Source organism: Lycium barbarum, chromosome 4 (assembly GCF_019175385.1).
Source record: "Lycium barbarum isolate Lr01 chromosome 4, ASM1917538v2, whole genome shotgun sequence".
In the NCBI taxonomy this organism is placed as follows: Eukaryota; Viridiplantae; Streptophyta; class Magnoliopsida; order Solanales; family Solanaceae; genus Lycium; species Lycium barbarum.
Window position 1 is genome coordinate 25,367,989 of NC_083340.1, and position 14,027 is coordinate 25,382,015.

At 33.4% G+C, this 14,027-nt stretch overlaps 1 protein-coding gene across 1 annotated transcript; it reads left to right on the plus strand.

Moving 5' to 3' along the window:
- Positions 1–10,921: 10,921 nt before the first annotated feature.
- LOC132637317 (uncharacterized) lies at positions 10,922–13,395 on the plus strand. The gene is made up of 6 exons (XM_060354427.1): positions 10,922–11,304; positions 11,478–11,785; positions 11,890–12,009; positions 12,203–12,228; positions 12,279–12,815; positions 13,183–13,395. Exons 1-6 carry the CDS (start codon positions 10,922–10,924, stop codon positions 13,393–13,395), a joined length of 1,587 nt encoding a protein of 528 aa, XP_060210410.1.
- Positions 13,396–14,027: the final 632 nt, after the last annotated feature.

Consider the following 14,027-nt stretch of genomic DNA (forward strand, 5'->3'; position numbering starts at 1 on the left):
AAGTACGATGGATAACCGAAATATATAAATGAGTTTTACCAGATCATTCGTGGAAGGAATGACTGAATATATTATGAATGTACAAGAATTATATGAATGTACAAGAATTACTGTTGACATTATCCACTATTTTAGAAGCACTGTGCAAATAATAAAAGCTTATTTTTTGTTACATTATTCTGTTTTCTCTCTCTCTTTGAATACTAACTTATATGTTTGTTATGATTACAAGTATCTCTTTTTCCTTTTATAGAGATAGATTAGCATTTTCAGAAAGTTGTATCTATTAATTTGGTACATGCAGCTTTATTTGATAAATGAAGCATATATATTTTCGAATTTTGAATGTTTAAGTTTCTTTTCTTATTTTCTTTCAAAATTACAATGACAGCAAGTGACTTTATTTTTCTCCACTTATGAAAAAAATCACTTTTTCTTCTTTAAAAAAAAAAGAGATGTTTGATCAAAAGAAAATGTGCTTTTAAATAGCAGTTAAAATATTTCTTATGTTATTGGAGTAAAGCTAAAATTCGTAGATTCTCATTACAAGCACAAATTTATTTTATTCTAAAAGATACTTTGGAGTTTATGGTTTTTGTGTTTGTCCAAATTATTTGAGAATTATTTTTGTTAGTATTAAAAAAAAATTGTTTGATATATATATATTTTTTTAAAAACGTGCTTTGGTTTCCCTAAAGCTTCACCTAAGTAAGGCATAAGTCAATTTGCAAGTTAATCGAAAGTCAAATATAAAAAGAGTGCAGTAGATAAAAATATTAAGTCAAGTGACAAGTTAATATAAATTCACATTGTCAATATATTAGTAGGAAAATTTACTAGCCATAGTTATCTCTAAGACTTATTTATGAATAATGACTACCTTATTTTTTATTTAATTTTCGTAGCTTTATTTTGTCAAAATTACATTCCATAACTAGTCCAGTAACTTTCAAATACATATACCTCCCTCTAGACACATTTAAGATTTTTCATCTTCTCCAAACCCTAAAAAAAAAAAAAAAATCTCTCTCCTTCCTATTTAATAACACAACTGTCGCTGCCTCATTGCCGGAGCTCCGGCAACAAACCACGATAACAACGCCTCTCGCATCTCCTCTCCTTCACACCAGAGATCCGATGCTCAAATCACACCGAAGATCCGAAATCTGACACTCAAATCCACCGGAAATACGAGATCCGATGATCCGGGGAGATCTGATGCTCAGATCGAATGCCCAAAACCAACGCATCAGCTCCAATTAATGTCTCTTGTCAGAAAGGAAGAATGTATAAAGTCGAATGGTCTAACTATTATATCTGCTCTTTCTGCTTGTGCCAAAACTAGGGCATTGGAGGCAGGTAGAAAGATTCATGATAGTATTACAAACAATTGGCTTCATTTGAATGTAGCGGTTGCTAATGCTTTGGTTGACATGTATGCGAAATTCGCGTATATTGAGTCTGCAAGCCCGGTTTTCAGTAGATTAAAGGAGAAGGATATTCATACATGGAGTATAATGATATGGGGTTGGGAAATTCATGGACATGTAGATAAAACTCCTAGGTGTTTTGAACAGATGATATTAATCAAGCCATTATCCTTAGGTGAATTTCTTTAGTTATGGGGGGTCATGTGAATTACCTATGGGGTATTTTGTATTTCGCTTGTATTTCTTTAGTGTAAATACAGTAGTATTTTGTATTTTGTCGGAGATCCGACCAGTGTTATTGTATTCTTCTTATTTAAATACAGTGTATTTTGTATTTTCGTCAGATATATGACCAGATTTGATTGTATTCTTCATTTTCGTCATTTTTTTTAGTGTAAATACATTCAAATACAGTCGAATACATTCAATTAATGCGACATCAGGCGGCGAATTTACTAATTCGAACTCGAATACAATTAAATACAGCCAAAACAAAAGGATTATCAGTATATAAATACAATGAAATACACAACTCCTTTGTGTATTTAAAGGATTACTCCACTCTGTTTTTATGATATATGTAATTCGCTGGATTTAAAAATACGGAAATATAACTGAAACTCCTTCATGTATTTAAGGGAGTTACTCCACTTTGTTTTTATAATATATGTATTTCACTGTATTTAAAAACACGAAAATACAACCGAAATCACATAAAAGGTAGCTACAGTTTGTAAATTGCAAACTTATAGCTATATATCATTAGGAGTTTATAAAAGGTAACTGTTTATGTAAGTTTCCCTTATTAGTATTAAGTAGTGCAAAAGTAATAAAAAAAAATATGGGCAACAAAAATTGATTGGATGACTTTATGATATATTTACTCTCTCTCTCTCTCTAGACCCACACCCACACACCCACACCCACCCCCCAGCAGACTCTAATGATATATAAATCGAGGTGAGATATTCTTCTTATCTATTAAGGTAGATTTTATAACATAAATGGACATACAATGCTCTATTTGTATATTATATTTGTTTCGTTTCTACAATTTTTGGACAGCTTAATTAAGCTGTAAAGAAACGAGGTGTTAAACCTGTACATCAAGGTACTCTCACGTTAGTTTTGAAATGAAGAGGAAAGTGGACAAAAGGTACGTGTAGTGTTCAAGGAGGGCGTAATCACTTGTATCCCACATACTTATCCTACCCTTCCCTAAGCCTACATTACAAGCTTAAAAAGTCCCTATGTGATCTCCAACCGAATGTTCTTGAGTTAGTGATGAACGAAAATAAGGGCAAGCTTATGGTGTGATATTTGTTAGCACTAGAACTTCTTTGTTGAGTGTGAGTGACTTTGTGTATTTGTCCCTTGTGTTGTTGTTGTGAATATAGTGATTTTGGGACTTTCTTTCTTGTGAGGGCATATGAATTACGATAGATTGGTGATGTTGAAAAATTCAAAGTTGAGTCAACTGAGCATATCTAGTAAGCTAGTAGTTTTGAGTCACTTATTGAGGCTTGAGTGTTGTTGCTTGATGGTTTGATATCTCTATTGCATTCTTGAAATTGTATTTTGAAACGAGGGAGTATTTGGTTGAAGCTTCACATGCTTGTAGCCTAATTGTTGGTACCAACCAAAGTCATGTTTTTGTGCTTAAAGTGGATCCTCATTGAGATTTTTGTTTTGATTTGCTTGAGGACAAGCAAAGACTTTAAGCTGGGGGTGTTGATGAGCCGTGAAATTACGGGATATTCGATGCTAATTCCTTAAGCTTTTGTGACTCTTTAAGCACTTTTGTTGTTACTTTTTGTGTTTTTATGTTGTTTTGTAGGAAAAGATTTCCGGAGAGTATAACGGAGCAAAACAGACCAAAATAGAGCAAAAATAGAACAAATCAACATTTCTGGCAGCATATGCTAATAGCACATGGTGCAGCATGTTGAACATGCTAGCAGCACATGGTGCAACATGTTGTGCATGCAGCATCCGCGAATAGCACTTGGTGCAGCATGTTGAACCCGCGAGTAGCACTTGGTGCAGCACATGGTGACAGAGAAATTGGCACCATGTGCTACGGTTTTGGCACAACATGCGATTAGCATGTTGAACATGCGAATAGCACATGGTGCAGCATGTTGTGCAAGAGGGTATTATGGTCCAGATTTTGTTCCCGTTTTTGGAATGATATAAATACTCTTTTAGGGTTTTGTAATATATATCTTTGGCAGTTTTTCATCAAGTTTGGAGACTAGTTTTTACACCACACTTTGGGGTTAGAGATTTGAAGATTTGGTTGAGTATTTCTTAAACCTTTAATTCATTTCTTCAATCCCTTGCTTTGTATTGTATATCTAAGTGTGTAGCTTTCTATTCCATAACTTGAATCTCGTTTATGAAAGTATTCTTGATTAAAGTTTGGTTTGAAACTCTTGTTATGCTTATGTATTGAATGATGTTATTCCTAATGAAGTGGGTTATTGTTTCTTTAATTAATCTCATTTTGAATGATTCTTAAGGGAGTAGCTAACCCTAAGACTTGCCCATTTATTTCGATTTAAACTTGGAAGAGGCAAACTCGGGATTGGGAAAGATTAATTAACAAGAATTTGGGGCGTTAACCCTCATCTAATGGAAATCGACCTAGGGATATGCGACACCACTTGTAGCCATATTCCGGTGTTCTTAATGCTCCTAATTGCTTTAGGGATATTCAATTAGGTAGTCTAGTTAGTCTTCGGAAGAAGCTAATTTAGAGTCATTATCCGAGGCTAAGTATTATAAACTCACCATTATTTGTAAATCATGAAGTACATTGGATCGTTTCTTGAGCGTAGTTTCCCTTGTATCCATGCTTGTGGCCATTGATCATTTTACTTGCTTTCTAGGTTAGTTTACATTTTTGCATTAGTTATAATCTTAATCAAAAACCCAAAATATCATTTATCGTTTGACTTTAGCGTAGTTGGTGAAAGTTCCTTACTTTCTTAATCGCCTAGCATATTGTTCCCTGTGGGATCGACCCCGACTCATAGTTGGGTAAAATATATTGCATACGACCGTGTACACTTTCTCTTTGAGGAGTGAGTTTGGACGTTATCAAATATATTTATCAACTTCTTTGTTTTAATTACTTTTTGTTTTTCATATATCTTAAATATTTAATGTAAAATCATGCATTCTGGAATATATCACCTTTCACACAACAATTATATCAATTTTTTTTTTTGTGAGTGTGTTTCATGTACAATATCAAGCGCAAGAACTTTCAGATAAAAAATTTCAGAAATTAAAATATATACGCACTACATAAAATCAGCCTATAGATTAAGTACTTGGTCTTAATCTTGGCAATTTTAGGACTATGTTTATTATGAATAACAATAGCATATACTTTAATTGAAATATAAAGATTTTAAATTTGAAGTGCATACAAATGCTTTTTTTTGGAAGTATATAACTTTTAAATTTTACCTCTAAATTATAGGATTTAGGATAATATCTCTATTCCACTTAGTTCGTTATGAAAATACATAAACACATAAAAATAGATAATGCAAATAAGTAAAATTAAAACTCAAAATTGTGTATTAAAATTTAATGTGAGAATTTAAGTTTAAAATAGCTACATATAAAGTAAGCTATAAAAAAAATTTTAAAAAAAAATAGCCGCAAGGGTTTAGGGAGTTATCACCGGGCAATTTTTAGGATTGCCCTTCGCAGGGGTGGTCTTTAATTTTTGTCTCTCAAATTGGTTGTCTTTAACTTTTGCCCTTAAGGCCCAAATTCTGCCTTGCATGGACAATTTTGCAATTTGGACATTAAGGCAGAATTTGTATGGGCAGAATTCTACCTTCTGCTCATGAAAAATTCTGCCTTACATGGATAGATTTGCAAAATTCTATCTTGCGATTTTTTTTTAAAACTGAGCTAGGGTTAAAACCTACAACTTCGGGTTATTTAGAAAAGGGCAAAACTTAAATACCACCAATTTAAAGGGAATAAATTAAAGATCACCTATCACGACCCAATTCGCGAGTCGTGGTGGCACCTACACTATCCCTCCGAGTAGGCGAACCACATTACTAATAACAAGTTAAATAAGCGAAAAAAATTAAATAAGAATAAGTTATCAAGTCCTAAATACTTATCATAACTAGAAACGTCACGACAACCCCAAAATCTGGTCAAAGGGTAAAAGAGCGCTAACATAGTACGGAATATAAGTCTGAAAATACCCGAAGGCTACATATTGTCTGTCGAATACAAAAACAGAAATAAATAGAGGAGGTCCTTCAGGGGCCATGTATGACCAAGTAGCTCACCCTGAATGATTGAAAGATGCCACCCTCGCGTATCAGCCACGGGGTGTAGAACTGGAGCCTGGATCGTACTCTGCACTCAACAGAAGTGCAGCAAGAGTAGTATCAGTACAACACTAGTACCGGTAAGCATCATAGACCGACAATGATTAGATAACGCATGAAGAAGTGGAAACTAACAAGTAGCACATAGAGCAAACAGGTATGGTCATGTATCATATACAAGTAAAGTGTAAAAGAATCATGAAATGAACCAAGACAGATATAGTTCACCAGATGATCAGTCAAATATATGAGTGAATGAATGCAATGCAATGCAACGCAACAATCACCTCTCTCACTTCACTCTCGTACACACATGCTAAGGGCAGCGCCTCGAAGCCATGACCCATGGGGGACCCGCGAAGTCCATGTACCAGTCGTGCTCTCCGGCAAAAACCTCGGAGGCTATCAATCACTCTCAATCTACGGCAAAGACCTCGGAGTCTCTCTGTCACTCTCAATCTCCGGCAAAGACCTCGGAGTCTCTCAATCACTCACCTCACTAATCATCACAACAATAATATGGAAAGTATGTCATGCATGATATCAGTCTCAACAATATCACCAATGTGAAATCAACAAGTACAAGTCATATTACTGTCCACTGTTCAATTATCAATATTACCATTCCTTCTTATGTGATGAGTGGGCTAGTATGTGACGGAGATACAAACAGATGATAATCACAGAAAATAACACATACGGAGACAAGCCCACATAACAGTTGTCAGAACTAACTTAATTGGAATTCACCTCCACTTCATGCCCTAAGGCCTATCATGCTATCCCCGTCACTTTCTACGACTACATACGATTCTCTAATCAGAGTCTAACTAAAGTAGACCATAACCTACCTCAATGCCGAGCGGGTGCCACGAACGATCAAACCAATGCCTTTCCTTTGCGTAGAGCCTCTGAGTGATCGAAATCTATCAAATATGTGATTTACGTTAACATACGAATCTAAGGACACCCATATTGCTATACTTGTATTTGAAACCCAAAAACGCACCCCGAAAAATGACCTGAAGCCCACAAGGGCAAAACTGAAATTTTCTTTAAAAATCATTTTACCCATAACCTAAGGGTCCTATATTCAGAAAATTAGTCAATTCCATCCACGAATGGACTCTCAAATCATAAATTCCCATTTCTTAAGGCTAGGGCTCAAAACTTTCAATTACCCCAAAATCTTAACTTAGGATTAAAATCTAGCTTCCTACATCTCAAATATCATGAATTTGGAGGTGTACATATAATCCAATATACCTAAAGTTTAACCACGTATCTTTAGTTGCTCCATAAAAGTACAACCATCTAGCAATTTAATGTCGTATTCTTACACAAGAAAACTCCTAACCAACAGGAAACAATATACTTTATTCACGAGATACTACATATGCCTTATTCAAAATGCTTGATATTGTCTCTGTCTTGTGGTTCAACAAATTTTCGTTCCTCAAACATAAAGTATAACAGAGGTTTTATTTTCATTAACTAAGAAAAGAAAACATGTAACACCCAAAAATACATAAGAACAATTAACCATTTACCATAACCCCCTTTCTATCCTTGTTGCCTCATGATTATCTCATGATTACTTCAATCATTAGGTTCCCTAATTATTATCCTCATCATTGAATCATTATACCCTAATCATATCTAACTTCACAACTCAAATCCTAATAACCAATAAACAGTGCTATGGATTAAGAAAGAAAACATTACCTGAAGCTATAATTTGATGGAAAACGTACTGCCTATTCTTCTCACGATGAGCAGCCTCTCTTTTTTTTTCGTGCAAATGATTAATCCCCAAAGCCAATAATTCTTTCACCCTAATATATCTCATATTCTAATATGTGGGCTAGGAATAAATGGGCCTAGCCCACCTCTCTTATAAATTATCCAAAGTACTTAGTCAACTAACATGTAACAGCGTAAATTAGGCTCACTAGCCACTTAATTAATTCCCCAACTCATACCTTATATAAGTGCAAATAAATTTCCAATGAATAAACTATTCACACATTAAATAAATATATTCCAAAAATTACCCATCAATTATATAACCATGCCACCTATTCCCGCAAATTAAGAATACCATTTAAAGCTACGGAAAGGGTATTTTAGCGAAAACGAGTTCAAAAGTGCTAAACGATCAAACGGGTCGTTACATCACCCCAAATGAAGGACAATCCGCACCAAAAAAAAGGTTATCACCCATAGAACAAGAGGGAAAAAAATAAAGTTAATAATTGTGTTGGCTGGGCTGAGGATGCCTACAAGGTTAAATTACAATATATATTTACTTATCTTTTAAAGTGAAAAAAAAGTGATACCTTTGACAATAATTCATAAAATTAACATATACATATAAAATCCTATATCACATTTGAAATAATCAGTTAAAATTTTAGTTTAAGCAAATCAAATTTAAAGTGTTCTCTCTAAATTATCCCAATATTAAAAGGAGAATATCTAATAAAGATATTAAGTTAAGTGCCGAGCTAATAAAAGAAGGCGATATAATAATTTTTGATATTTTTTTTTCCTGATAACTAAATTTTATTAATCACTAAAGAGAAAGCGTTACAATTTTGATAATATTAATAGGTAATATTGTAAAATCGAGGTTAATGGACCTGAGGTAGTTGACTCAACAGGGAGAAACATGTTCTTCACTCAAACTATCTCTTTGCCTACTCAAGTTAGAACTCTTTTGAAGAATGATCAAGATGGACTTCCTTGTCTTAGAATTAGACATGTCACAGGACACTATACTTTTGTATAACTTTGTCCATGATTCACACTATTTGTATCCTTTTTTCTCATGCTTTTTATTCTAGCATAGGTCACTTCCTTCACCTAGATGAGCTTTTCATCCTCAATGTAACTCAAGGAGGTTTGGCCAAAAAGCCACCTCTTGTACTCTCAACTTTTGCAGTGAAATCCAGAGGTCAGGGTCTATACCTAACCCTCCACCAATAGGTGGTTTGAAGAAGAAGAAAAAAAAAGAAGAGGTAGTTGACTCAACTAGGTCACATAGAGTTCATTTCTATTGTTTGATAATTTTTTTAAAATTAAGTATGTTTTTCTTGGAAATTTGAACTGAAATATTATGTTAAAGTTGAATTTGAAGATAAAAATTATGTTCTCATGTCTTAACAGAGTAAACAAATAAATATAGAAGTCAACTGCTTAGCAAATATTTTTTAATATCATAACTTTTTCAAAATATGTCAATAGGATATGATAAGGATATTTTTTTTGTTTCATATCAAAATGTCTAAAGTAATTGCAATCGTGATATGATATTAAGTGTTAATTTATATTTTCAGTATAAGTTTTTTATTCAGATATAAATCATTGATGATGTTAAATTTATTATGTTCATAGTTATATTTTATATTAAAAAATTTAATAATTTTAAATATGTCAATGTGATGACAAAGAATTATTATATCAAATAAATAAGATTATAAATTTTTACAATTAATTTCTTTGATACCGACCATGCATCACGCGGGTATGAATACTAATTTTTATAATAACGAAAGAGTTATTCGTTTTTACCTAAATATCAAGAAATTAAGAAAACTACTGTTATACTTCATAAAATATTATTCAACTTTGCTTGTGTATATCCTAAAAGTTACTAGGAGAAAGCAAAGGGGATACTTGTATGGTATTTCACAAAGATTAAACTTTTATTAGAAACAATTATTTAGTAAATTTTGGGAAAAAGACATACAACGGCCAACAGGCCAAAGTAATCCCACATTTGGCTCACATTTGGGCCTAATACCGTGAGCTGGCCGGCCGGCCCAAACCATTCCCAAGCGTTGGCCGGCCTAGCATCCAAAACGCCTTTAAAAAAAAAAGCAGACTTTCTGTGGCGAAATTAGTCGCCATCAGCTGCAGAAAAAAAGGACTATTTATGGCAACTTTAATCGCCACTAAGGATTAACTTCTTCCTTTTTTTCTTTAAGTGTCAATTATAAAAGGGCAAACTTACAGGGATAACTACCTTAAGATTGGAACTTACCCACCGTAGCTAACATTATAGCAAAATACATGTTAATTCACATGTATTTGAAGGTATTCAAATGCACGTTGATGCTTAATAGAACGTGTATCTTAAAAACAGATCCCTGAATATTAGGCATTAATCATGGATTAAATAAGGAAGGCGTAATAAATCTTTTACAATCTGTTCCAGCAATTTAGATTCCCATTAACCACATGTTTCTCCTTCTCTCTTTCCTTATTCTTCCTAGTAACGTAAATTCAAATTTCAAAAACTTTCAAAACAAAGGAAACACAAAAAAATAGAGGTTTTGATCATACAACATGTAATTCGGAAAAAATCATTTATCAAATCAAATACAATTAACAAACTGTTGAATTTAAGCTTTTGTTGATCGCTTCCATTTGTTGCATCGTAATCGCAATTTGTGGAGTTTTTTGTACTAATCGTCCAACTGTAGTGAGTGAATTTGAGCTTTTGTTGATCGCATTCCATTTTTTTTATTTTCTCCATTGTTAATTGTTTTTTTTAATAGTGAGTTCGTATCTAATTTTTATATTTTAGGCAGTGATTTGTTCATATCTATGTGTATTACAAGTAGTTCATTAATGTCAATCAAATACACATACAGACAAATTTGTGTCTGTGCATTTTTTTGTATGTATGTTTAAGTGTATTTGAAGCACTGCTGAACTGCGAGTCAAAATACACATGCATTCAAATTCATGTGTATTTATTTGACTGTCAGCATTTGTATTTATTTCTATGTGTTGATTTTCTCCATTGTTAGTTGTTTTATATTAATGATTCCGTATTTTATTTGATAATGTATTTCAAGTTTTTATCAATCACATTGAATTCAGTAGTTGGAAAATGTCCACTATATCATCGTTGATTAGACATTGCGGTATTTGGAACGATAAATCCGTTAAAGGAATTTCAAAATCGATGCTGTTGTTTTCAAAGAGTATTCGATGTATATAGATTTGTTACAGTCAGTTGCAATTAAATTGAAATTAGACACGACCAGAACAAATATATACATCAAATACATAGTGGAGGGTAGTGATATGCTGATGGAAATACACAATGATATGGATGCGAGAGTGTATGAGGATTTGAAGAAAGAGAATAAACAGTTAGCAATGTATCCACTGTGCATAACTATTAATGATAAGAGCATTGACAACTGTGTATCTAATGAAAGTTGTATTCTAGGAGAGGTTTTGCAACTTGGATACACAAGTCAGTTTAATTCTATGGAAACAGTTGGGTGTGTAGACTTGGCGTCTTCAAGTTATGGCAAGGCTGTTGCTGTATTTGAAAAAGACACCAATCTAATTATTGAAGACAAGAACCAAAAAGACATTGTTGTTGATCAAGGCTGCAAGAACAAAGATACATTAAAGGTTGTGATGACAAATTATGCAATTTCAAATAGGCTCAATTTCTGTACTGAGAGGTCTAATGCGAAAAGGTAAGTTCAAAGGTTTATGTTGTATATAATGTTATGTATTTATATTGTATAAGTAAATGTATGCAAATAATTTGTGTCACAACTATTTATTCAATTGTTCTATCATATTTTATGCCTTGATTGACTGATGTATTTTTTACTTAGTGTATTTGTGTTGATCTGTGTATTTGTAGCTATACACTTGTATGTGTGTCCGAAGAATGTGATTGGAAATTCAGGGCATCAAGTGTTGGAAAATCCAAAATGTTCAGAATTAGAGAGTTCCGTGACAAGCATACATGTCCGCTAAAGGATAAGGTGTATTCGCAACGGCATGCTACAAGTTGGTTAATAGGTGGGATTGTTAAACCAAAAGTAGCCAATCATAAGAGGAAATATACACCTGATGGCATAACGGATGATGTCTTCAATGATCTTGGCATGAATGTGTCTTACATGGTCGCTTGGCGGGCTAAAGAAAGGGCTATGAAGGACTTAATAGGTGAACCATCAGAATCATACAACAAATTACCTCGATATTTATACATCATGGATAAAACATACTTGGGGTAACCCATGACAACGAGTTCCTGTATGTATTTATAGCATTGTATGCATTTATCAAGGGCTTTGAGTGTTGTAGACCCATTGTGGTAGTAGACGGGAGCCACCTAAAAACAACATACAATGGCACATTCGTTTCAGTAAGCACACTAGACGATGCAGGTAAGTGAAACACACACACACACACACACACACACACACACACACATATATATATATATATATATATATATATATATATATATATATGTATGTATGTATGTATATATATATATTTGATATGCAATAAATATGGTTATACTCAAATGAATATATACATACAGAATTCTTTATTTTAATGCAACTGTATGTGCAGGTAATATATACTTCCCTTATCATATGGTGTGATCGATTCTGAGAATGAAAGGTCTTGGACGTGGTTCTTTGAGCAGTTCAGGGAAGACTATGGAGTTAAAAAGAATATGTGTATCGTATCCGATAGGCATGAAAACATAAACAAAGCTGTATCTAGAATTTATGCAAATGTTCCGCATTACGCGTGCATATGGCATTTGTGGGGTAACGTATGTAAGAATTACATGAAGAGTAAAGATGTTTTGAGTCCAGTGTTTTATGCAATGGCAAAGGAATACACACAGGATGAATTTGATGAGTTGATGGGGAAGGTTGAGAAGGCAGATATTCGGATAGCAGAGTATTTGAAATTAGCTGGAAGAGAAAAGTGGGCTAGAGTGTATGCATCTGTTAACCGAGGACGGACTATGACTTCGAACATAGCAAACTGTCTTACTTGTCACCTTGTAGCGGCAATAGAACTTCCTATATTTGATTTTCTCGAAGAATTTAGGAAGATGTTTGGGAGATGGAATTACAATAACCGGAGGAACGGTACATACACGTTCACAACACTGTCTAAAAAGTTCCAGAAGATGCTATCAACAAATGAGATTCCATGTTTACGTATGACGGTATGTTTCAATTCAATTCATTTAAAATATACTTTACCGACCTGCAATTATAGTTAGCTGTATATGATGTATTTGACTGTATTTGGCTGCTGAAGTTTGTACATGAATTTAATGCATTTGCTTGTATTGATCAGATGCAGTTTTAGCATGTATTTGTATTTTGATTGTATTTGTCAGGTTCAGTTCGTACATGTGTGTCATGTATTTGGTTTTTTTTTTTTTTTAAATTTCAAGTATGTTCATGAACATAATGGTTTTATATGTATCTTCTGAAGATGTACTTGTACGTATTTGACTAAAAGTATCTTTATGTATTTATATGTATTTGATTGCATACTTAACAAATACAAGTAATGACTTTTTGTAGGTAGAACCATCAACCGAATACGTGTACACGGTCCATGATGGAGGAAGACGTTTCATTGTTTGCTTGAAAAACAAAACTTGCAGTTGTCGGATGTTTCAAATAGATGAAATTCCTTGCCCACATGCATGGGCTGTCTTAAAGAAGAAAAATCTAAAGGCTGATGATTATTGCTCAGAATTGTTCAAATCGCAGACCGTGGTGAAAACATATTAGATACCTGTGGATCCTCACCTTGGCGAGCATGATTGGAAGATTTCCACATACATCTCGGAGGATGTAGTTTTTCCACCAAGATACAAGAGACCTCCTGGTAGGCCGAAGAAGAAGCGTGTTAAGCCGTTAAGGGAATTGCTTATTGGTAAAAAAAAGACATGCTTGCAGTACTTGTGGACCTCTTGGACACAATAGACGTTCTTGTAGTTTTGAGCCTCGAAAGAAGTGATTGTTTTTTTTTCTTTATATCCATTTACATTTGTTAGAAAAAATATGTTGTTTTTTTTTTGCAATATTTGAATAAAGGCAGTCACTTTGAATATATTGCAATAGTTGTGTCATTACTTCTTTTGGAATTATGGAGTTATTTTCGAATATGTTTGCACATGAGTACAAACGATTATCTTTGATTATTCTAACAAAATTGGTGTATTTAATAACTTCAAAACACTGCTTTATAGGTGATACAACATACATCTGGTGTTTGTAACCTGATGTACTTGGTATATTTGATTGTAGTTACATGTATTTGATAATGGCCCATGTCAAATACAACATACATGAAATACACAGTGTGAATGAAAATTGAGTGACATATACTCATATACTTGTTAAGTAGATAATCCAACATA